The sequence below is a fragment of the Anolis sagrei genome, chromosome 1 (assembly GCF_037176765.1).
Source record: "Anolis sagrei isolate rAnoSag1 chromosome 1, rAnoSag1.mat, whole genome shotgun sequence".
NCBI lineage: Eukaryota > Metazoa > Chordata > Lepidosauria > Squamata > Dactyloidae > Anolis > Anolis sagrei.
The window spans coordinates 73,617,453-73,644,571 of NC_090021.1; the positions used below are offsets into that span (position 1 = coordinate 73,617,453).

The 27,119-nt window shown below is 41.2% G+C and overlaps 1 protein-coding gene across 1 annotated transcript in view; it reads right to left on the reverse strand.

The window, feature by feature from the left end:
* Positions 1-27,119, reverse strand: part of UST (uronyl 2-sulfotransferase) — a 166,355-nt gene that overhangs the window by 53,882 nt on the left and 85,354 nt on the right. The window contains exons 4-5 of the mRNA XM_060753532.2: positions 24,164-24,243; positions 14,752-14,905 (exon numbers count right to left, since the gene is read on the reverse strand). Coding sequence (XP_060609515.2) covers positions 14,752-14,905; positions 24,164-24,243 — 234 coding nt within the window. The remainder of the gene's footprint in view (positions 1-14,751; positions 14,906-24,163; positions 24,244-27,119) is intronic.

The following is a 27,119-nucleotide window of genomic DNA, read 5'->3' on the forward strand; positions in this document are numbered from 1 at the left end:
AACAAAGAGGCTTCTCCTCTTCGCTGAAGCTGCCAGGAGATGGCCGCCAAATGAGACTTCAGCGATGACAGCGACAGACCCCGTTTGGTAAGGTGCAGTAAGAACAAGAGAATTGACGGTACCGAAGGCCGAGGATCGTCCAGTCCCTTCTCCGAGAGGAAGGCCTGGAAGCGGTTGAGGCAAGCCGAATAGCACTTCTTAGTCGCTGGTTTATGAGCTGCGGCCAGGATCGGAAGAACTCCTGGACAGAGAGACTTCAGAACTGGATCCTCCACGCTGAAAGGTGAAGAGAAGCAAGGTCGGGGTGGAGTAGCTGGCCCCCCTCTCGGGAGAGTAGATCCTGCCGAAGTGGAAGGCGTCTCATCCGCTCCTCGGACAGCTGGAGGAGGACTGGGAACCACGGTTGTCGTGGCCATTCCGGCGCTATCAGGATACAGTTCGTTTGCGCCGATTGAATCCTCTCGATCACCCTCAGGATGAGCGGGAAGGGCGGGAAGAGGTAGAGCAGATGTTTTGACCAATCTAGAAGAAATGCATCCCCGAGACACCCCGGTACCGCGTTTGGAGCCAGACGTGCGCCGAACTGCGGCAGTTGAGCATTTTGAGGCGACGCAAAGAGGTCGGCAGCCGGAAGACCCCATTCCCTGAAGATCTTGGCCAGTTTGTCGGGGTTCAACCTCCATTCGTGCGAGGTCGACTTTGTTCTGCTGAGCGCATCTGCCTCAACGTTGGTCTCGCCTGGAAGGTGCAGGGCTGTTATCGACACCGACCTGGCTACACACCACTCCCACAGTTCCAACGACAGCTTGAGCAGTTTTCTCGAGCCCGTGCCGCCCTGCTTGTTTACATAGAACATTGTCACCATGTTGTCCATAAGGATCTGGACAGATTTTCCGGTGACCAGGAGGGCGAATGCCCTTAGGGCTTTGAAGATCGCCAGCAACTCTAAGTAATTTATATGACATTGTCTTTCCTCCAGAGACCAGAGATCGAGTACCGAGAGGTCTCCTGTATGGCATCCCCATGCGAACATCGAAGCATCCATCGTGATGGTGATGGATGGAGGCTCTGGGTGAAAGGGAATGCCCTTGCAGACATGCTGGCGGTTCATCCACCAGTTCAGCGAGTCTTTCACCGACCTCGGGACCAGCAGACGTTTTGAGGCACTGTCCCGCATCGGATTGAAGTGGTCCAGGAACCATCTCTGGAGGGGACGGAAGCGGAGCCTCGCCAACGGTGTCACCATTACCGTGGAGGCCATGTGCCCGAGGAGGACCTGTATCTGCTTCGCTGGAACTACTCGGGATCGACGAACTTTGAGCGCCTCGGCACGTAGAGCCCTGAATCTCTCCTCCGGAAGGAACACGGACTGGGAGAGAGAATCGAACATGGCGCCTATGAACTTTATGCAAGTGGTGGGTTCCAGATGAGATTTCTCCTCGTTCAGCTGGAGGCCCAGTTCTTCGAGGAGGGAAAGTGTCTTTGCCACCTGAATCCGCAGGAGGTCTGGGGAGCGAGCCGCCAACAACCAGTCGTCTAGGTATGGGAAAATGCGGATTTTTTCCGTTCGGAGGGCTGCTGCGACCACCGACATGCATTTGGTGAAAGTTCTCGGTGCCGTCACGAGCCCGAACGGGAGCACGTTGAAGGCATAAGTCTGTCCCGCTACCCTGAAAGCCAGGAAGCGTCTGTGGTGTTTTCTGACTGAGAGGTGAAAATAAGCGTCTCGGAGATCAACGGACGATACCGTCACCATCCGGAACCTTTGGGGTTCGATGAAGGAGTTTAAGTCTCTGAGATCGAGGATTGGGCGGAGGGAGCCATCCGGCTTTGGGACAGTAAAGTATCTGGAGAAAAAGGCTCGATGGTTTTGAGAGTCCGGTAGGGGGGAAATGGCCCCTTTTAGAAGCAAGGTCTCGACTTCTGTCAGAATCGTCGAAGATGGCTCGGTATCGACAATATGTCCCGTTGGTGGGAGTTCTTCGAACTCCAATGCATAACCTTCGCCGACAATCTTTAAAACCCATGCATCTGAGGTGATATTTTCCCATGCAGGAAGAAAGTTCGTCAGGCGATCTCCGAACGGTGTCGAGCCGGATGGAAGAATGAGGGCGGGTACCATCGGGAGGGACATGGGAACAACATCGGTAACAGAACTGCAAGCGGTATCGTCCATTAGGGCGTCAAATACGACGTCTGGCCTGGTTGCCTCCCGAAGCCTGGCGGGACCTCGAGCGTTGCTGCTGGTGTTGTCTGCGCTGCTGTTGAGGTTGCTGAGGATGGGTTTGTTGGGAAGAGTGCAGGGGACGGACTGACTGGCGGTACTGGATCGTACGGTACGGGACCGTGTCGACGCTTGTATTGGAACCACCTAGTTCTCTGTGCCTGGTTCTGGTTTTCGAACCCGCACTTGGCAGCCAAAGTCTTGAAGTCATGATTCGACTTGAGCTTGTCGTCCGTCCCAGCATTAAAGAGTCCGAGGGTGTCAAAGGGAAGGTCCTCAATGACCTGCCTCGAAGATGTTGAGAGGCCAGAAGACCGGAGCCAAGCATGCCTCCTAATCGCCACGGCGTGGGCGATCATCTTGCCAGCAGTGTCCCCAGTGTGCTTGGCCATTTGCATCTGATGATGCGCCAAGGAGTTCGCCTCTTGGGCTAGGGTGGAGAGGACGGTACTATCCTCCTCAGACATTCTTTGGAAAAACGGTGCCGCTTTTTCCCAAAGTATCTGCTGGTAAGCGCCCATGCACGCGCCATAGTTAGCCATCCGAGCTAACAAGAGGGCGCCAGAGTAGAGCTTTCTGCCCACTGCATCGAACCTCTTCCCCTCTCGATCAGACGGCGTTGACGATTGCCTCCCAAACGCCTGGGCCGCTTTAACCACCGCCGAGTTGGGATCGGGGTGATGCTTAAGCCACTCCAAGCCCTCATCATCTGTTCTGTACCATGCCTCTATCTTCTTGGATGTAGGAGGGATGGAGGAGGGGGTTTTCCAAGAGCCTTGGATGACCTCGAGGAGATAGGGAAGGAAGGGTAGAAGAGGAGCAGGTGGAGATTCTGACTGCACCCTCTTAAAAACTGGGTCCTGTACTGCTTTGGAAGTCTGCTTGACCTCCAAGCCTAAGGCATCAGCCATACGAGCCATTTGATCTGCAAAGGCTCGGACATTGTCCGTAGGAGATGGCGGATCGACCTCGTATGCATCATGGGTAGGTGATCTCTCGATCCCGAGAGACAGAACCGATCCCGAGTGTACCGATCCCGGCAACTCGCCATCTTCCTCTTCCTCATCGGCAGCAATGGACTGGGGAGGAGGGGACAAGGAAACGTCCCGAAGCGGTTGTTGCGGCAAAACTGTTGGAGGGCCTTTAGATGTTGAGGCCTGAATGGCACGAGCCAATCTCATAGTCTGTCTGCCCCTTTCCGGAGTCTCCGTCACCGGAGAAGTCTCCTGTCTTGCCGTCACAGTTGTCACGGTCTCCTGTCTGGCTGTCACAGATGGAAAAAGCTCCTGTCTGGCAGTCACAAGTCTAGCTGGTGCCTCGATCATCATGTCCACTGAAATCACAGGGGAATCAGGTTGCTCTATAGGCGGCTCTGGTGACCGCTGTAGCTCCCGAGCAGGTTGGGAAACCGGCTGGGGTTGAGCAGGCTGCAACGGCGATGACCTCGCCGACGAGGTGGCCGAGGAGGCAGTGGTTGGTCTTCGGGAGGAAGAAGAAGACGAGGATGGAGGCGGCATCGTCTTCTTCTTCTTTGCCGGTGGCTGTGCCGTCTTCGACAGAGACTTTCCCGGGGTGGGCGGGATGGAGGATGAGGTGGAAGCACACCGAGATTCCTCTTGAGCTTGGTGAAAAGCAATGCGAACCGCCGTGGCAGACGGCGGAGTCGCCGATGTCGACCTCGTGGATCTAACCGACCTCACTGACGCCACCGAGCTGGTCGAAGAGTGCCGGATGCACACGATCTCGGTCGTAACCGTGAATGGTTCCTTCTGCTTCGTCGGCCTCGTGGCCTTAGAAGCTGTCGACACCGAGGCCTTAGAAGCTGTCGACATAGCTGACCTCGGTCTTTTCTGTGCGGCCTTTCTCGCCCTTGTCTGGCGAGGCTCTACCTGAGTCGAGGGATCGACGGATTTCGAGGTCGATGCCTCCTTCGACGTCGACGACTGAGAGGCCTTGGTCGATGTTGATGTCGACGGCTTGGATACCGAGGTTGATGTCGACGCCGGTGTCGATGTTGAAGGTACCGGAGCCAACGTGTGCTGGTACAAAAGGTACCGAAGCCGATGAACCTGATTTTTACGGGATTGTGCCGTCAGCGCTTGACAATTACGACACGAAGAGGTAATATGTGCCTCGCTGAGACACAACAGACAAAGAGCGTGCTTGTCCGAATCAGGAATCTTCCTCGGACAATTCACGCATCTTTTGAAACGAGTCGTGGACATAGCTAGAAGAATCGAAGCGAGCCGTGCGGCGGAAAAACAGGAATTGCGACGGTATGCGCGGGGCGCCCTTTTATCCCCTGCCGGGGCTGGGCGGGGTTACCGCCAAAACTTGAAAAGTTTAAACTGTAGAAGTTTCCGTTGGAGCCCGCGCAGGCGCAGTCTCTCCACAAGTGTGCATTCGCAGAGACCACGAAGAAAAATATGGGAATTATATTCCCAAGAAAGCAAACTCATACTGGATATAAATAATGTAGAGCAGTGGTTCTCAACCTGTGGGTCCCCAGGTGTTTTGGCTTACAACTCCCAGAAATCTCAGCCAGTTTACCAACTGTTAGGATTTCTGAGTGTTGAAAGTCAAAACATCAGGGGACCACAGGTTGAGAAACTACTGATGTAGAGGCTGAGGTTATTTACACAGCTGATATTACATATTGTTCATTTTAGGGTTATATTTTATAGAGCTGTTGAGGCTCACTTAATGAGACACTGCCATTGTTTTTTCTTGATCTGCAGGGGGGTCAGGGGAGTCTGGGGGAATACACATATCTGGCTGTGGCAGATTGCCAATTGATTGCCAAAGCATGCTGCTTCACCAGCTTGAATGGGGGGTGGGCGGGAGGGCTGACCTAGGAATTGTCCCAACCCTCCCAAAATTGTGGCTTTAATTTAACCTAGGGTTTTTTAAAAAAATTCTCCTAAAATGTGAACTATTTTAAATCATTTATATATCCATCCATATATATATGGATACATTTTTCTTTTTCACTTTATAAATCTAAGAGGAAGAAAGGGGCAAGGGAGGGCCACACCAGCACCTGGTTCAGGTCAGTCTGAACCATTTTTTGTTTGTTTTATAAGTGTAAGATATTTAATATATTTACTGCATTCATTAAATCTTAATGGGACATAAATTCCATACATAATTAAAATAATGGGCTTTGCTGTCATATTATTTATCCTTTCCACACCCTGCAGAGGTTTCATATATTCTTTTTACAGCATATTTAACAGATGGAAAATTAAGACTAAGCGTGATTTTTCCTAAGACCACCCAGAGATTTCATGGCTAAGCAGCAATTTCTTTGTAGGCTTTCTACTCAAAATGCCAAATGGAGAAAACTCTTTATATGTAAACCCTCACCAGCATGAGATTGTTGCTGTTATTGCTGCTGCTGTTATTATTTACTTGCATGGCGTGAAACCAGCAATTATTCTGAAGAATAGTTTTTGCAATATTGGATGCAAAATAATAAGATTTCTACATATTTAGTTAACATTCTAGGCATACAGCTTTTAAAAATAGCTTTTAAAATGTGAAAGAATAATTAATAGTAGAGATTTTTTAAAATCTGCTTTACCAGGGTAAATATCCTATATATCTGAGACCAATATATTATCCCTTCAGCTCAATTATTGTGACACCAAAAAAGAGATGGACCCACTCCCCTTCCCCATCTTTGACATTGTATTTCCAGAGGGAAGAGCTAGACAAAAGTGACAGAGAAAACTAATGAACTTATTTAATGTGGCATATGCATTTTTAGATCCAAGTTTATCCCACAGTAAGTGTGTTAGTCTTTGAGATGCTGCTTTGCCACCTCTCCACAAGTTGACATTGGTGCTGACATACAACACTGTCTGAGCTCTGTGAGTGCAGTATTTTTTCAAATGAAGCAGAGAATGGTTGCGGACTGGGACATTTGTGGAGATACCAAGATGTTGTTTATAAAACTATTGCCCTTCCAACTCTATTGTATACCTGCAAAACATGGACCATCTACAAACGTCACTTTCAACTTCTGAAAAGATTCTTTCAGTGTTGCCTCTGAAAAATCCTACCAATCTTTTGGGAAGACAGACTGACAAGTGTCAGAATTCTGAAAGAAGCAAAGAGCACCAGGACTGAAGTAATGATCCTTTGCCATCAACTTCCCTAGACTGGCCACGTTGTCTCAATGCCTGATCACCATCTCCCAAAGCAGTTATTTTATTCTTTGCTCAAGAACAGAAAATGGAATGTTAGTGGAAAACAAAAGAGATTTAAAGATGGGCTGAAAGCCAACCTAAAAAATGTGGCATAGACACAGAAAACTGGGAAGCCCTGGTCCTTGAGCATTCTAACTGGAGATCATATGTTACCAAGTGCTGTGATTTTGGAAAGGCACAAATAGAGGACAAAAGGGAGAAACGTGCCAAGAGGAAGGCGCATCAAGCAAATCCTTGTTGGAACCACCTTCCATTTGGAAATCTATGTCTTCACTGTGAAACACCATGTGGATCCAGAATAGGTTTCACTCTCTACAGTCATTTACAGAGAACTGGGAAGCCCACGGCTAAGACTCTATCCTTAGAAGACAATCATACTTGGCCATGAGTGATTACCTACAGCTTTGCTGAGTCAGAGTAACACAGCTACTTCTTTAGAAACTGTTACAAATCAAAGGCAGACAGCTTTGGTTAGGACACTAAAATGGAATTGCTGGAAAACATGTGAAGAACATGCAAGTATTTAGCTGACCATTGGACAAGGATGTGGATTGCATTTAAACAGATGTTTATATTCTAAATGACATTAGAACCAAGGTGTGTGATAGTTAAATAAGAATTTGTATATTTTTAAAACCACATGAAGTTACACTTCAGTATGAGAAACAAACCACCTCTACAGTTCAAGAAGTTATTCTTGAACTGTACACTTTACTTATTTGCTTCATATTCCAGGTAAAGTCTGATCAAAGCAGAAAATAGTGATATTATTTCCCTCAAGCTGAATATAAGTCAACACTATACCTCTATTGATGCAGCCTAGAATTCCACTGTTTTTTTAGCTGCTGTACCATACTGGTGACTCATATTCAGCTTGTGTCTACAAAGACTTCTAGATGCTTCTGACATGTAGCACTGAATATTTATGTTCTTGCATACAAAGATATTAAAAAGACATCCACCTTGAGAATAGTTTATCTTGAAGTCCTCATACTCTCTGCTTTCAGAAGCAAGGCAAGTATCTTCTGGACATCTGTTAAATTCAAATATTCCCTGATTGGCCAGGCATATTTTTTGTTTTCAGAAGGTGACACATAGTAAGAGCCGTCGCAAACTCTGTTCCTGCGAGAGAAAACCTTGCTAGCATGTCCCTGACGTCACGAGACTCCGCCTCTCTCCCCGCCCCTTTCTCCGCCCCTTTCTCCGTGCGAGCGTGGTTTTTCCTTTGCTAGGGCAGCATTGCCCGCATTTTCTCTCAATTGGCAGAATTCAACTGAGAGAAAATGCGGGCAATGCTGCCCTAGCAAAGGAAAAACCACGCTCGCAAAGAGAAAGGGGCGGAGAAAGGGGCGGGGAGAGAGGCGCAGGCTCATGACGTCAGGGACTTGCTAGCAAGGTTTTCTCCAGCAGAAACCTAGTTTGCGACGGGCCTAAGATTTGATTCAGCTTGTTTTAACATGACAAGCTGCAAGACTCTTCTTAATTCAAATACCAAAAGTTACATGTATACTGTGTAGCATCAGATTTTGTTGCATCTGGCTTTGGATAAAGGATTTGCTGGCTTTGAGTGAAGTCTCTGGTAAACACAGACATTCACCAAAACACTTAAAGAAAGCTTATCCAACATTTTGTACAAATTGATGTTTTCTTTGGAGTAGACTCAAACCCTGACATTATATTTACACTATGATCCCAAATGGTCAGTGGAATTTTTTAAAAAAATGGATATTTCAAGACCAAAACCACAGCATTTACAGGTAGTAGACTATTACTCTTAGTAATACAGTTAGTAGTAAAAAGATTACCCTTGTTTTTTTTACAGAGCAAGCAGGGTGAGTATGAGGTGTTAAAGAACATTTTTGCCAGATGAAAATGTTGGGATATAGCACTTTAATTCAGTACAGTGTTTCCTGAGTGTGAAGACGCAGTCACAGAGAATGACAATTCATTTTGCTTATTAAATTTAAATATTTCCTTATGGACAGAAGGCCCTTTATGCAAACAATAATTAAATAACCGCAAATTTAAAAATAAAAAACAACGCGAGACATTAGAAATATTCAATTAGAAATGTATTAAGTCAGAGTCTCTCTTCAAAATGGCTTCCTAAGGGAAAAAAGGTCACAAGGAAGGCTACTTCCTTGTGACTTGTAAAATTAAAATATCTAATTGTGCTAAAATTAGAGGAACTAAAAGCACGAGAACTGACAGCTGTATTTGTACAAAGTCATGTATATGATGGAGGGTGGATGAGGGATTATGGACTGCAGGAGGTTAGGGATCCTGGGCTGGCAGCCAGGCATTCCAGGATAAGCACTGGGCCAGGGATCTGTACTTCCAATAGCACTGCTTTAGTGAAACTCAGATTTCAGGATTTCATCCTAAAGATAATTAAGACCACTGGACTATAACAGAATTTATTCCTAAAGGTACACACAGTAGGCAAACCCAAAAACTTAAAAGGTGGCCAGGACAGTATTAAACTACAGAGAAGCCTCTCACAGGTTGGTAACACATCCAGGCGTCCCCTGGGCATCGTCTCTGCAGATGGCCAACTCTCTCACACCAGAAGCAACTTGCAGTTTCTCAGGTAGCTTCTGATATATATATATATATATATATATATATATATATATATTCAAATTAATAGAACTTTTCTGAAATCTGCAAGTATTAAAACAACAGGCTTTTGTCAGTTCTTGCCCATGGTGGCTAGCTTTGGACAGTTCGCATACTTATGTGCCCATTGCTTGCAAAGTGAGCTGAGATGGTGGAGGAACCCCTGTGTTTTACTGTTCAACTGATTTTTATCTTACTGCTCTCTGATTTCTAACCAATCAGATAAGCAGAAGAACATGGTGCCTAATTTTTCAAGTTAAAAAACTGCCTTTGGAAAAATATCCAGCTTGTAATTCTTCCTGGATATGAAACCACAGCCTATCTATACTAGTAACACCCACCTTAGATATGATGAAGCACCTAATGAATTTGACTTTTCCTACTATTCTGTTTTCCATACATGAACATAAACACAAAGAAACAGAAAACATAATGGAAAACAATAAATATTTCTTCCATAAAAGTCACATTAAAATTAAATACCCCAGTAGGCTCCCTAAAACATTTCCACATATGAAGAAATATTTACCAAGACTAAGATGAGATAAAGCAGATTGTTCTGGAACGGCTGTTCCAGGAGCTCCAATTTTGTTTGCTTTAAATTAAGTGTTGGTTTGCAATCCCAGGCTTGGATTTTGCAGCAGGGTGGTTTCCTGTCATAATTTGCATTTATAGGGTAAGCCTCCTGCCAATTATAGTTAGGACCCCTGGTCCCGCCCCCTTTTTGCTTTTTGGAGGGAAGGGGCCATTTTTCAGTTAGTCACAGCAAAGGGAAGCCAAGGCAGAGGATGCGTACAGACGTTCCTCCTGTGCAAAGGTTTCGTCTTTTAAGAGTTCCTGGGGAAGAACAGATTAAAGGCCTCTACGGATTCCCCAAAGGGTTCCAGGGAACAGCTTCACAGCCCTGAGGACCTCCGGAGGGAATAACAGCTCTTCATCTTCAGCTAAGTGATTTCAAGCCTGATGGTACGTCTGTTTCGGTTCTGAGACACAGTTCAGCCGGTAGCAGACTCAAACCAGTTAGGTTTAAGTTCACAGCAGCTTGAGAGGAGCTTTAAATGGGAATTTTTCTGTTAAAGTTTTCTTGAAGATAGTGCCTGTTTCCTGCAAACAAGACTGCAAAAGCCAATAGACTATTTAGAAATTTTACAATTCCTGCTTGTTCATTAATAAAGACTGTTGTATTTAAGCTCCAAGTCTCCTAAAGCCTGCTTAATAGGGAAAGTTCCTCTAAAGGCTCCTTCTCGGGCCCCCAGGCTTCCCGCTGGACGCAAGCCTTGCATCCTCTCTTAAAAGCATTTAATTTTAGCTCCAGCGGCGACAGAACACAGATAGGATGGTAGTTTTTAAAAACCAGGGCAGCAAATATCAGGACATTTAAGCCCAATGTCTACTTTACCCTTATTTACTTGCAAATGGCAAAATGCAAATGCTATTCCAAACTCAAACTATGAATGGTATAGTAGAGGATATAAAAGACACCATACATGGTGTGAAAAGGGATGGATGACACCCCTTTTGCAATTCATTGGCTAATTTTAAGAAACATCTCTAAGCAGTCACCTGCTACACAGATGCATCCAAGGAGTTAATACCCCTGGATATTGCTATATCTAGAAGCAGTCATGACTACATTTAACAGAATGGGAAATATATCTATGTAGCATCAAACAGTTGAGAAGATTATCTCTTACCAGAATGGTTTATCTCAGTGGTTCTCAAACTGTGGGTCCCCAGGTGTTTTGGCCTACAACTCCCAGAAATCTCAGCCTGTTTACCAGTTATTAGGATTTCTGGGAGTTGAAGGCCAAAACATCTTGGACCCACAGGTTGGGAACCACTGGTCTATCTCCATCATGATGCCCAGGTAGTTATACCTTAGAGATGGCATAGCTTGGAGCCAAGGTTGTAGCTTATTATTGTCAACACTGACAGACTTCTAACTCATCTCAACTTCTGTAAAATAGTTCTAGACTAATCAGCTGACAGAATTTGTCCAACAGATGCCCACAGTATCTTGTTTATATAAACATCTTTATCTTTCTCAGTTATGCTCTAAGTCGAGTTGATGCGTAGCATCGGTACAGTTAGCTCTTGGCTACATTTCATCAGATTACTTCAACCATATGTGCATCAATCATTCTTTTCTAACACAGTACCTCTTTTAAGGTTCATTAGCAGTAAAATCATTGTTGGTAGCTATTTTGGCATTCTGCCTGGAATGAAGCAGTGTATATGATCCCAGTAACATATACATATCCTACACGACACAGTGCTTTTTTACTTTATATTTTAAGCTTTAGAAATACTCTTATTTACATTTCTACATCTCAAAATCCACAATCAAGCCAGCATGTCACTTATAAGAGTGGCACTGCAAGTTTATGATTTTGTAGATACAACACTAAACTCTTTTGTAAATACAAGGAAATGTGTGTGTGTTGCTGGGGGACAATGAACATTTTAAAACCTAAACAAATGGAATGCACCATTTAAATCCAAGTAATAATTCTAACTTCCATTTATATTAACATTTATGTATTTAAATTCATATTAATTATGCACTGCCCCTCTTGTGTTCAACACAGATACATCAAGTTACCAAATTAATAGAATATAAAACAAAGCCACGTTATTGAAAAAGCTACTATCAAAACATAGCTATGAAAAGTAAAGTAAGGCCCTCAACAAGTCAGGATGCAAAATGAGCCACTTGGATAAAAAGATAAAGACCTGGCTGGTGGATCTAACTCACAAACTGAGAGCTGCAGCTTTTCATGGTTATAATCAAAAGTACAAAAAGCAACTGAATACATTCTCTGAGCCTGGAGAATAAACTGTAATATCTTAAATAAATAAATAAATAAGTTACCTGTAGTTTCATGCGAACTATCCCATAATGACTGAGATTACTCAACAGCATTACTTTTATTTCGTTTGGCTTGGCACACTACTATTCCAGAACACCTCCTGTTAGCTCTCACATCAAGAAACCCTACTGCCATCACTTCCCCACAGCTTCCAACCAGTGGTTTAGGTTGTTTCTGAAGATATACTGAAAATATGAGCATCTGGTTACATCTCTTACAACGAAATTCAATTCTTATAGCCCACTCAGAGAGTCTAGCACCTCTTTGCTTGATATTGGTCCATAAAAATTTAATACATCTGATAAAGAGAAGACATTAGTACAAGAGGTGATTTGTGTATCTGTCCTCTTAAGGGTCTTTCCCTGGACATGATTGTCATAGCAGCAAGCCGGCCATAAGCCTCCTTTTTGAGTAAGATGCTGCTGGTGGTGATAGTAATTCAATTCCAAGCACTCTGGATCAATTTCAATCTGGCATCCTTTTTGAACTGCACTAATAACTGGAATTGCCTTGCTTGCCCTGATGGATGACTATTTTAATGGATAACTGGAAGAAAAACAAGGAACCAGATGACAAAGCACTTTAAAAGGCTCTTTCTAATTTTATCCAGAATTTATTTTCTGTACATTTAATATTCTGTTCATTTAGTTAAATGTTTTGTGCTGTTTAAGAGATGGAGACACAATAAAGCAACAAGACATCATGATACTATTATTCCAGAACACCTCCTGTGAGGTCTCTCATCTAGAAGTCCAACTGCTATCACAGAATCAGGACTGGTGGGAGGAAGCCTCAAATCAAAAGTCAAAGAAGCAGGGATCAAAGAATCTGTTTTGTGAGCTGGGTTAATACACTGAACTTAACTGTTGTTGACAGAAGCATTTCAATTATTCATCTCATTACAACATTTCTTACTTAGATTAGATTTCTATTTCAATAATTAGAATTCATATAGCATGCCAATAACCAGGTAATATTATTTTTGAATATATATATATATATATATATATATATATATACATACACACACACACATACAGTCCAGCTTGAGCAATGACGTATCATAAATGGATTTATACACATAATTTAGCTTTAGATTAAATAGACATTTATCAGAAAAATAGAAACTGCTGGCTACTATTTATCACAGACTAATTTACAATAATAAATTGTAGCAATGCAATAAACCACTCTCTCCCCAAATAATTAAAAGTTTTGATGGCTATTTAGTTATGAATTTCTCCCTGTCTTTACATGTCAGAATTCACAAAATTATGTTTTGGGTTAACTGGGCATTAACTAGAACACAGATGGTTCAAATCAGTGAGGAAATACTTTGTTGTGTCTACTATGAGACAGTAAGAAAAAATTGCATCCACCACAATATCTAAACATAATTATGCCAAATGGTGAAAAGCTTGTTAGGATCACAGGGCAAAAGAATGGAACCCTCTGTTGTAATAAATATGGAATAAGCACTTCATATTTTGCCATCATTCCTAGATAGACTCACCAAGCCACAATTGTTAATGCACTGATGAACTTCCATGAAAGCTAGTATAGCGTAGTGATTCAAGCATTGAACTACAATTTTGGAGACCAGGCCATGGAAGCCCACTATGTGACCTTGGGGCAAGTCACACCCTCTTGTCTCAGGAGGCAAAGGTGACCTCTTCAGATCAAATCTCTTCAAAATGACATGAATGCACACAACAACAACAACAACTAACATCCATTGATTTTTTTAAAAAAAAAATTTTTTTATTAAGCTTTTAAACATACATATAAAAAACCTTGGGGAGGGGAGGAAAAAGGGGGGAGGGGGGATGTTGGGGTACTTACCTGGCAGGGGAGACACCATGATCACATCCATTGATTTTTAAAGTATGCTCTGTATGGTGTTTCTTCTGAGAAAAGAACTAACACTAGAACAAATGGAGTGTGTGTCATTCATTCACACTGTAGCTGTCTCCAAAAACCAGTTGAAGCTGCCAAGGGTAAGTTTTTTGATTCCCTGGAGACTAGGACGCAGAACAATGGCTTCAAACTACAAGAGAGGAGATTCCATCTGAACATGAGGAAGAACTTCCTAACTGTGAGAGCCGTTCAGCAGTGGAACTCTCTGCCCCAGAGCGTGGTGGAGGCTCCTTCTTTGGAAGCTTTTAAACAGAGGCTGGATGGCCACCTGTCAGGGGTGATTTGAATGCAATATTCCTGCTTCTTGGCAGGGGGTTGGACTGGATGGCCCATGAGGTCTCTTCCAACTCTTTGATTCTATGATTCTATGATAGCTTTCAAAACTCTAGCCTGCCCGAGAAGTCTATCTATAAAGGAGCACGTTTCCTTGTATATACTTGCTTGGTGGAGCATTATCTGTCAATGTGGCTTTCCTATGTGTTCCATCATTGAAAATACAACACATTGTGGATATGGGAAGAGGGCCTTCACCAATGTGGCACCAACTTCATTCTAATTTCAGCACTAATTTTGAGCTTAGCTTTTCACTTAAGCTTTTCTGGCTCAGTGATCATAGCATGGTATTTGCTATTGTGTGTTGTATTTTATTGCTGTAACCCATTTTAATCTATTTAAATAGTCTTAAAATCATTTTAAAGCTGATTTTAATAATTCAACCCATGCTGAGATATTTGGTAATAGGAAACAATACAAAAATGAAAACAAAACCATTATATCATGTTAAGTGTCCAAGTGACAGAAAATATATATGTAAGTAACAACATACAGATATCTAATATATCAGTAGAGAGTGAAAGAGTAAAGTTGTGTTTTTTCTTTATTAAGTATATAATATTTTAGGACAACTTACTAAATATCTCTCTTCTTGTCTCATGCTTGGAGTGCGAATCATATGGTTCTGCTCCCCTCTCCAATCCCCAAAACGGCGAAAAAAATAATTGGATAAAAACCGGTTGATGGGATCTCTGATAATGTTGATGTACACTGGTTGGTCTCCTCCAAACCTGGCAATAAATAAATAAATAAATAAATAGAAGACTGCAGATGTCCACTTCAGGATTTCAAAATCTACTTTCTCAAGAGACAACTTGCTTTTTTAAGAAATTGCACACACCACCACGACCAATACTTCACTTTTATTTTGCAACTTTAATTCAGAAGCCAAATAGATAACATTGATTTTACAATTAGAGGTCACCAAATTGTAAGTTAAATAGTAGGCATGTTGTACAATGAATTCTGTTTGACAAAAGCAGGGGTGTGCAAGTTGTGGCAATACAATTCCCAGCTCACCACTCGTTATCTGGAGAGGCCCGATTGGACAAACAATCCAACAACATCCGGAATACCACTAGTTCACCTTGCTACAAAAGCTTTACAGGGCAGCTCATCCTACTAAAAAAGGCACAGGGTTGAAAATTTACCTTTAGTCAAAATCTGCACATTTAATTTCCTGTTTCAAGATCTTGTTACTAGTGTAACAGGGATCATAAAACAATGATAATGTTCTTTTTAAAAAGTCCTAACTAGAGTAGACCCATTAAATCCCCTGAATCTATGTAAGTGCTGATCTATCACTCAGTAGTCCTTTCAGACTATCAGCAGGATTTATGTCATTATGCCCTCACTGTGGAAAAACATGCAGATCAAGAATAGGGCTCTACAGTCACCTACGTATCCATCACCAAGAGACTACACTTGGAAGGCCATCATACTTGGACAGTGAGGGATTGCCTAAGTATATCACTATATTTATATTCTATTTCCATGAAGGTCTCCCAGTGGTTTTCTATCAAGACGGAATACTAACTGGATTCCCAACCACTTACCAAGAAGTGGCTATTATGTCTATAGGGTCTGTAGTGACTAATGTAAAAATCAAAAGTGGATGTCAAACTATACATCTCAGAAAAAAGGCAATGCTTGCATTTTCCAAGAAAATATTTTGCTTATTCTTTTATGTGTTGGAAGAGTAAATACAGACTTTTCATTTTATGAGTAAGTGTCAGGGGGAAGAATGAACTGTTAGCTTGAAGAATTTTTAGTATTCTTTCTCTTGAAGAACAAGGACCCATAAACAAGAGGATAAAATGGAAGAAAGTTTGGCCAAGCAGCAGAGCAATATACTCAAACTTGAAAGATCCTGCACAGCATGTTACATAAAAATAATATATCAAAATATTTCCAAGTTTAACATGACACTTGGTTCTGTGATTTTAGATAGAATTATTTGAACTAAAGTCACTTTGGACTGTCAAAACAATCAGCATGGCTAGTAGCATTTCCACATACACAAAAGGTTACAGATGTTCAAAAGTGTATAAAGATTAAGGCAACTGATATCTATTCAGCGATTTTTTAAAGATTGACATTCTCTTTATTGCATGCTTCTCAGCAGTTGAGTTGCTACACTTTGTATTAGCTGTAGCTTCCAAGTCTTATTCTAAGACAGCTCTGCGTAGGGGGCATTATAGTAGCCTCATCTGGCCATTTCCAGTGCATGAACTATGCCAACTTATTATCTTTGGCCAGGAAAGACTGCAGTTCTTCTAGCCACGGAAGACACTTAGGCCTCCAAGGACAAAGATGTATCTAAGTGAGCCTTTGGTATCCACAAGAGATTGGTTCCGGGATAGTTCCCACTTCTACCTCAGGCCGGAGGCAACAAAAGCATGCATGCTCAAGTCCCTATTACAAATTGTGAAGGTGACAGCAAGTCCAGACTGCAAGGCATGTTGCAAGTCATGTATGTTCCTAAATATATAGCAGTGTGATAAGAAACAGGGATAGAAAGGCCAGCATATTAATGCACCCACATGATTTATTTCAACATAAATGACATTAATAGATTATGTGACTATAATTCATAGAGAGCTGAAAAAGTTTTACATCCATTTAATTTTGTAAGATTTGTTTTGTAATGCTATCTATACCTGGATTTTTATTTTCTGTACTCAGAGGGACTGACTTCTAAGTAAACATTCATATGATGGGATGCTCAACATAAGGTTTGGAAGAAAACTTTTTCCATGCATCCAAAACAGTGCAAACATTGTGTTCAGTATCTTCGGGGGGAAAGCCACAATAAAGAAATATCATTAACGGAATATAAACATGACAACGTCTTTTGTTACGTGTCAAATTTTGCAGTTTGAAATGTTATGTTCCTCCATAATTGGAGTGCAGTGAACCTTTTTAAACTTTGGTCTTTTGGCATTTGCACTCATCTGTCATTTTTCCAGCAAGAAAGCTTGAAATATTATAAGATATGTTTATATGATTATTTGAGCTGTTCAGAACCAGAATAAAAATTTCCATGCAAAACAGCAGCTGCCTAAATCCTCCAACTACTCCACATTCCAAAATATCATCAACAGTAGGATCAGTAAAGCAGAATTGTTATTTTAAACTACAGAATGAGGGCTAAGATTAAGCCCTTAAAACCCACGTGCATATATTCCAACTTCCTTTTTTATAGCCACCAAAATCCCAACTTTCTTTTCGAAAACTTTATATCCTTCATGGCTGCTGAGATGAATTATGTGTCTGAACAGAAATGTTACCTAGTTTATTTCTCTGTGCTAAACAAAAGATCTACTCCTATATCTGCAGAAACTGTTATTAAACCATACTGTAGGGTCACCATATCCATGGGAGTTCGGTTCCGGACCCTGCACAAATATTATTAACTGGCAGCAACATGAACACACATGTTTCTGTGTGCCTGCGTTCAGGTCATTGCTATTTAATAATATGAGACATAACAAGCCTCAATCAGTAAAAATTGCAGATCCAGAACTTATGTATCCAGAGAACTTACTGTACTTAAGAGTTATGACTGCGATCTTTAAAAAAACTATCATATGGATAACGTTTTAAAGTTGTTGAACTGTTTTTAAATGTATATTTATTATCATTTTATGTAATTGTGTATTTTATTGGTGTTTTTATATTGTTGGAAGCCGCCCTGAGTCCCTCTTCAAAGGTCGAGAATAGGATGGGATACAAATGTTCTAAATAAACAAACAAATAAATAAATAACCTTGGATTCTTCATTGCTGGATATGGAACAACAAATGCAATCTTCCCTGCATGCCTACAAGATTCTGGCACCCTATAGCCACCACTCTTTTGTGGATTTTGTATGCTGTTATATTTAAAAACCACCTCTAGTACCCTTTTAATGCACAGGGAACTATTTCACAACAGTTCCTTTCATCTACTTTCTGCCTTCATAGAAATTGCTGAAGGCTAAACAGAAACTTCTATCCTAATTTATCCACAGGATGTTCCTATGAAGAAGTACAGACATAAAATAATACTTGCTAAAGAATGTTCAATAAGCCAGCATTATGCCTCACTCAAAACTTGCAGAATGAGATGCACTGACCACTTAAATCAGAGTACAGATGGATCAGTCCCATGGCAGCCAAATGTCGCATAGGGCTGATCCAGTGTAATGCAAGGCAAGGCTACCTTAACATGGTCTTGCCCAGAATTACCCAAAATCGGGGAAAAGTCCAAATTTTGGGCCTGTGGGAATAGCTGGATTGGTTCAGAAACAGAACCAGCCACAGGTGTCCCCACTACGAGTCCCCTCCCACCCCTCCATCTCCTGTGTTGCACCAGTCTCCAGCCATGATACAGGTTTTTCAATCCTCCATTGCATGCAATGACATTGGCTAGGGCAATGGAATAAATGGGGAAAAGGAGAGGGTAGTAGAAGGTTTTTCTCTCTTCTGCCCCAGAACTTTGTTGCCCTAGCTGGCATTACAGCACATAACAGCAGTCAGTACTGTAACCACCACAACATGAAGGGCGGGGGAGATGGTTAGGGTGCCTGCCCACAAATTATATTTTGTGCTGATGAGCAGTGGGGATTCCCTTTTGCCTCCACTGCAGAAAGGGGGAGTACCTGCGTGGACTATATTTGAGGGCTGATATTGGGCATGCTGAATCAAATCTGGGTTTGTAGATCTGCCCAAGCAATGTTTTTACTGTGCTACTGCTGGTGCATTTCCATCTCCATGGCTGAGATGTAAATATGCCCATCATGTAATGGTATAAAAGTTCTATCTACAGATATCTAGATCTATTTTACTTAAAGGGGACAGATACTTTTTAAAAGAAGGCTTGGACAGTAGATCAATATATTGTTCACATATGACAAGATAGCTTTGGAAACCAAAATTTCTCTGCAATCCAGAGGCATTGTTGAAATTTAGCCATAACATCCACATTATATTACCAATTAAATGGTCAAAGAGTAAAGCACCAATGGTTTGTTTGACTCTTCTGCTAGATGACTCTCCTACTAACTATACTGTTTTTCTTCTTCTAGTGAAGTCAAATACTGGTAAGAAGGTCAAATGTTACGATTCAGCGTTTGAACATTTTGTACACAAATTAAGGGCCCAAAGTTAGACATAAACACTTTTTCTGAGTTTTTCTGAGTTTTTTAAGAATAAAACAAAATCTCTAGTATTTCTCTTGGATTGTTTCGGAATGATGTAATGTTAGCTAACTCGTAAAAACCACATTCTGATCCAGATGAAATGTGTGAACAAGTGTGTATGCTCCTTCCAATTTCTTGAATGTTATTTAGGCTAGCTGGGTTCAACTGCCTTCAGTTTCAAGCCAGTCATAGCTCTATGTGATATCTGAATTTGGGGACCTTTTGTTTTTATGAACTACCTTTAGTGAGAATAAAGGAACTGAAAGATCTGGACATGACTTTCCAGCTAAATATACTTTTTGAAAGTCACGTTTCCATTGCTTAGATATCACATGGGAACATGTGCAAGTTGATGGAAAACTATGTTTCCACATTTTATTGATGAAAATTCATTCCTAGTCTCTGTGTGTCCAGAAGGTGTGCTCAAGATTCTCCATATCTATGCTTCTCCATGAGACTGGGTAACTTCTGTTGGCCTCCACTAGAGTACAATCTATGGTGTTAAGCGATGCATGCGAAGTTCCCATGGATTCAATATGTCTACTCTGGTAGGACCAGCAATTGGATATCATACTCTTGTATTGGTTTATTTCTACTGGTGATTTTATAAGATTTGCTTAGAAATTTACTTCACAGTCCGCCACTTCTAACAGTCCTTGGGTTCCCTTTAAATTTTATTTATTTAATTAAATACTTTTGTCTCATCTGATCTATAAATTTCTCAAAGTCTACAGATGTTAAAAACAATTTAAATTAATGCAATGTAATTTTTTTTAAAAAAACAGAAGAACAAACGCTGAACTGAACAGATCCAAAGCAAACTGTGATAACTTTATTATTATTATTTATTATTTGAACTTATATGCCGCCACTCCCCTGGGGCTCGGAGAGGCTTACAAGAACAGGCTAAAATTGAATACAATTTAAAAACAATTTTAAACAATTTTAAAACAGCAATCAAAGATCAAAGGCCCTTCGAAACAGATATGTCTTACATGCCCTGTGGAAAGCTGATAAGTCCCGCAAGGCACGGACTTCAGATGGCAGAGTGTTCCAGAGTGATGGTGCCACTGCTGTAAAGGCTCTGCGTCTGGTTACTATTAGATGCAAGGTCTTGACACTGGGAATTTCCAGCAAATTTTGGTCTTCAGAACGAAGGGATCTCTGGGGTTGGTAGGGGGCGAGGCGGTCCCTCAGGTACATCGGCTCCAGACCATGCAAGGCCTTAAAGGTGAGTACCATTACTTTGAAAGTGATCTGGTGCTCAATTGGGAACCAGCGCAGCTGCAGTAAGATTGGTGTTATGTGGCATCTCTTCAGAATTCCCGCAAGAAGCCGAGCAGCTTCCGGATCACCGACAGAGGAAGGCCAATGTAGAGGGCATTACAGTAGTCCAGTCTTGAGATGACCGTAGCCTGGATCACCGTAGCTAGGTCATCCCTGGACAGGGAGGGGGCCAGCCGTCTAGCCTGCCGCAGATGAAAAAAGGCGGTTCTGCTAATGGCGGAGACCTGGGCCTCCATCGTCAGCAGAGGGTCCAAAAGGACTCCCAGACTTTTTACCAATGATGATGGGCATAGTGCCTTGCTATCCAGGGTAGGTAGCTGGATATCCCCACTGCTCGGTTGACCCAGCCATAGGATCTCAGTCTTTGCTAGATTCACCCTCAACCTGCTGGCACGCAGCCATTCAGTAACGGCCTCGAGGCACTGATGGAAACAATCGGGTACAGAGTCTGGTCGGCCTTCCATCTTCAGCACAAGCTGAGTGTCATCAGCGTACTGGTAGCACTCAAGTCCAAAACCTCGAACCAGCTGAGCAAGTGGTCGCATATAGATGTTAAACAACTTGACCCCAAAATATTTTTATATCATCCTTTTCTATGCTGGTGCTGAAATGAGCCAATATTGTAACCTATCAAGCTCACACAACAAAGTCACAGCTGAGAAGGCCCTTTGCTATGCTTCCATAGGATGTTTTGGACAGCACTCTAGCTCCTGAATTCTTTACAAAGCTACTGTTTCTGTGTTGTTCTCAAAAACAGGCAGCACTGTGTAGTTTAAATGGAACACTATTAGTGCACCAATTACTGTGGTCAAGTAATCTTTGTCCAAGAATAACAGGCCAAATAACCAGTGCACTTTAACAATTGGTATTATTGGAGCCTCTGGTGTCAAATATGAGTCCAAGGATAGTTCCAAGATATACCCACAGTCCATCATTTAAGGGTACAATCCCATCAACCACAAACTGCTTATTTCATTTTTGGACCTGGGAACAGCAATACTTGGAGCTTCACTTTAGGTTTATTGGCTTTGACCTATCTCTTTACAGCATACTGATGGCACCTAACTTCAACAGTTTGAATCATCTTGTCTAGTAATCTCATATAGATGCTGAATAAAAAGAGGGACTAAGTGGAACTTTAGAGCAATTGTTAAATTGATAGCTATAGACTGTATTGAAATTCATTAATGCCATTCATTTAGCCTGCTCTGTGGATCGGGAAGAAAATACACCATTTCTTCCCACCCACTGAACCTACAATCCCTTCAAATCATGACTGATGTTTTCCAAAGCCACAAAGAAATTAAAATGATTCAAAAGGAACAATCTTTGCTCTTGAGTATATAATCTGTCAAGGTAATCAAGCTTATGCCTATTCCAACTAACAGAGAGAAACCAGGCTAGTATGGGTGTAGAGGGCATTTCTAGCCCCAGGTCCCTGCAAACCTGGAACCAGCTTTCCTCAACTCTCACTTTTCCAGCGCTGTTTGAGAACTCTCATCGGATTTCAGAAGAGAGAGAAAACAGTATTTTTTTTCTTTTAACCATATGCCATTATTTAATGTATTTATTACTATTTCTTCATTGACTGATGGTAGCATTAATTTGTGTGAATTCTGATATAAGTATTTCTGCCACTGGAACTTGAATTCCCCTTAAACCTGTAAATTGTATAATGGAGCATTGGAGTACTGTCCAAAGCAGATATGGATTGTGCAGAGGGAAGATGCAAGTAGCACCACTATTAGGCTGGGGCTGGGAAAAGTTATCCTGCTGAAGAAGGTAGACAAGGAACACAAAAGCATGACCAAATATTTTGTTAAAAATAAAGAGTTGCAGTGAAGGACTGGCTGAGAAAGGGAAGAATTACTGCAACATAAGGCACGTCACCTCTTTATGACACATACAGACTGTATTGTAGACGCCTCTACTCTTTTGTTGTTTTTTTCCCCCAGTTTCTAATATATCCCCCGCTAAACCTACATCTATTGGTATTGAAGGCAAGAAGACACTGGAAACCATGCAAACATACCTTCCTTTTTCACTCTCCATATTAATAACCATAGAGCTTTTAAGTTATTTCTGATTTACCTCAGATCAATCAATACCATCCCCAGAAAAAATAATTTTTCTACGGTTAATCAAAGAATTACTGTAGGATGTAGAATACGTAAGACTGCTAAGGAACATCTGTTACTGAGTCATTTCTGGCTATTCTCATATCTGAGGAATTTTTCATTCAAATGGAAATGCTTTTGTTGGAAGAATTTGATTTCTCCACCAGTCCTGCTTCCTTCTCTTTATTAAGTTTTACTTTCCTGCTTAACGCCCCACAGTTGATGGTGAAGATATAAACACTACAGGAAATAATCTTTATGGGTTTGTTTATGCTTTTCTGAAAAAGGTCATCCATGTTGAGACCTAATATATGATTACATTCCAAAATGTAAAATTAACAATCTGGGATGAGGATGTTAATTTTGCATAAACACTTTGTTTGCCAAGCAAAATAGGCAAAACCAAGAAAGTAAGGAACAATAGAAGAACAATATGAGAATTTCAAATTGTTCCAAAATGAATTGTTGAGTTCATTCTGGAATTGGAAAAAGGCAATAAATCTGGAAGGGGGACCTTTGACACATCAGATCTTTTGTATGGCAATTTGCCTAATTCATCTCAATTTGAGGTAATCTGCTACTTTGATAATCTTCCATTTTATCCTCTATCTATGTCACTTATAAAGAGGCTAAACACTGCCAGATCCAGGACAGAAATTTGAGGAACCTGGGAATCTTTATTAAAGCCATGGAAATCCAGTGGATGACATTGAATAAGTCGTACTCTCAGCCATAGAGGAGGGGAACATTTTTATTCTTTGACTAAAGGACATCTTCAGTGTCCTCTTAATTTGGGGTAAAACTAGTATAGAAGAAAGTGGTTTCACTGTGTGGATGATTACACTGGTGGTCCTGGAAATGATTTGGGGGGCTGAGAATGTGATTTTTTAATCCCCTCTCAATGCATATGTTTAGATCAGAACACTTCAGGTGTCCATACAGCAATTTATGTTCTGTTGTGCGGACACCTGGAATGCCATGTTATGTAGCTTACACTGGGGCATGCTGATGCGCATTAATCGCTCTGTTTTGGAGTATCCCTTGGCTTTGCTCATCCCATTTTAAAGGACTTAAAGTGTGCTGCACTGCATGTTCACAGCATGCACCGTGAAGCTGCTTTCAAACTGCCTTAAATAGTGAGCATAGATAGGCTCAAGTCTTGCCAAGAGAATTCTGTAATAGGTTTACCTTAATGCTGGAAACAAAACAAACTGAAAGTACAGAGCAACAACAAACAAGGAGAGACTGGTTAAGTATAAGTCACAAATCTAGCCCTGCCCACAAGGTTTTGCCATTCTCTTTCTCTCATTGGCCAATGACAAAGTTCTACAAATCCATTATATGTAAACATCAACTGATTTGATAAAACATTCTAAATATACTAAAATGAGAAAATAGCTTACCTTGAGAAATTGAGGAAATGTACGTGTCTAGTGAATAAATATGGCTGTTCAGCAGTACTTATATTTTTAATCAATTCCATCTGAAAAGAAGAACATATAGATTGTTTTTTTTAAAAAGAAGTTAGAAAGTGAAGCTGCCAAATAGTAATCCTGAAGAAAGACTTGTTTGCGTTAGAAATTAATCCCCAACAAAATCCAACAAGAGTAGTGTCCAAGATACACTGAATATAAACGGACCAAGTTTCACTTGCCTGGGACACAGAAGAGCCACTCTGTGGCTCCTTGGCCTATGCCAAACATATACAAAACCAAATATGAATATAATTGTTCCACTATGGCTCTTGAAATTTCCCCCCTTTTGCTAGTTTTCGAGCTGTGCACAACATATGCTGTTTTTGCTACAGGGCTGGAGAAGTAATAAGCCAATTTTTCAAAACAGAAGCAGAAAGCCTGGAGGCAGTTGGGGCAGTAAGTCAAAGCAGCAGTGTGTAAAGGCCAGTCTCTAACATCTGACTGAAAGATTCCCTGTCATCAGACAAGAGCATGACCATATATATTTCTCAGAAACCGGTAGGTGAGACTCTTAGTTGGCACTTGGCTGGAGGATATATTGCCACTGCTAATAAAACACAGTTAGAAACTGTCACCTTCAAATGTTAGGACATCCAAATATGGAATGCAAATACTCACACCTTAGGAAGATGACAGTTCTTATAATTAATTAATTTAGAAATGTATCACTCACTTCTCATTAAAAATAATGCACATGCCACATATTTATTAGTACAACACCATCAGTACATACATGAACACTATCAAAACACATTTTCTATTATTTAAGAAAGTCTAACACTGCTTCCACAAATAATATTTTTCAAAAATTGGTCTCAACTAACACATGAGCTTCTTTTACTCTCTTCCTCTACATTGGTGTATGTGTGACTGGTCACTCCATCAAGTGTTGTTTGTTTAGTTTTATATTACGAAATATAAAGATGTCTTTATGCAAGCTCATTTGTTTAAAAAGAAGGGAGCTGTATAGTTTTTATCGCCATGTTACAAGTTTTAGAATGTTCTGCAGTATGTCAGCCTCCCCAAAACATTACAAGAGACACTTGCGGAAGAATTCCAGGCATATTTGAAGCTCAGATTTCTTGATTTCTGCTCTCCTTAGATTATTCTAAATGACCGTATAAAAACTGCTAATTGAATATAAAAGCTGGCTGCTACAAGGTCTTCAACCGGAGATCTTAATAGTTGAGCACAATACTACACACTGGTATGTTAACTGAACTAAAATAAATCAAATGCACAAAGTAGAGGTAATTCACAGCTTAAAGAAAGATGGTGAATATGAATGTTTCCTGAGAAGTTAAATTCCATGAGGCTTACTCTCAATGAAGGCGGGCTATGCAAATTAAATTTATTTGAAGCACTGCCACAGCATGGATGCATTTAAAGTGGATAGTCTTTGGATATAAAGCTACACTCATTGGACACTTAGTTACTTCACTGATTTAATAAGCGGGTTAGCGAATTCATCTCATTATCATAATGCTGAAAATAAAATCTGTAGGAATCAGTTCAGAGGTATTTCCAGAGAGCAAGTTATAATACAATGGGCTCTTGGTATTTACTGGGGTTTTGTTACAGCACCCTCTGGGGATACCAACATCCGTGGATGCTCAGGTTCCATTATATACAATAGCGTGGTGAAATGGTATCCTTTATATATATAACCTTTTTTTGACCAGGGACCATTTGACCAGGGACCACTCTGACCAGGAACCACTCTCCAACATTACTACCAAAAGGGTTATGAATAAGTTTTTGGTCAGCTTTAGATTCTGATTGGGGTGCTGATTCAGAAAATTGCATTGGATAGACCACATCAGCTTTAGTTTCTGATATAGAACATATGCCAAGGTCAGCGACAGGGAAGGAGTGGCATGAAAGGAGTGAAAATAAAATAAAATTTAAAAAAGAGGAAGGAGGCTCATGGACCACATTTTCATCCTCGCAGCCAACTGGTTATCCGCAGACCACAGATTAAGAACAACTGATTTATATAAATTGGTAAAATAACATTCAGTTTTTGGAATTTAATCTTAAACACTTGTGCACTGTGGTTGGTTAAAACCATGGATACCAAATCTGTGGATATTGAGAGTCAACTGTACTAAAACCAAGCTCATCTATTCAAGCTGAATTGTGGCCTTGCAGAAGTAATAAAAGAAAGCATTTATTCACACATATATACTGACACAGTGTAATTTGTTGCAACAAGATGAAAGGATGGCTAAGAGCATGGACAATTTTCAAAAGCAACTAGACAGATTCATGGACGTTGTGACTCTCAGTGTTGCTTGCTATGATAGATATAATTTTTCCCCAATACCAGAGCAGTGTGCTTCTGTACATCAAATCCTAGGAAGGTAACAGAGCTCTATCACAATGTTTCTGTTCTGCTCCAGAGTTCCCACAGGCATCTGCTTAGCCACTATATAAATAAAATGTTGGAGAAGATTGGACTAATTGAATATTACTCTTTTTAAGAACGAAATACTGCTTCCTCACTTTCTGGTAACATAATGCCTGCTCAGTGCTTCAGAGAAGATATAAATTACGGAAGATCTGTTAAACTGATAATCTGCCTGACAAAATAGTCTATTTCATATGTCTGTGTCTGTATTTTGTGGTCACAGCGTGTTGCACATGCCACCCTGGAGAATGCCAGCATTTCCATACCATAAAGAGTGGGACCTGATTTTGAAATGGATTAATTTCCCAATATCACTTTTTCTAATCAGCTGCACTACTGTAATTTCTCACCATGGAAAAACAAACAACACCTATGGGCAGAATATATGTGGATATCATTGTGTGTGTGTGTGTGTGTGTGTGTGTGTGTGATTTAATTCTTTGCCCACATGAAAGGAGGATGATGAATGGGATT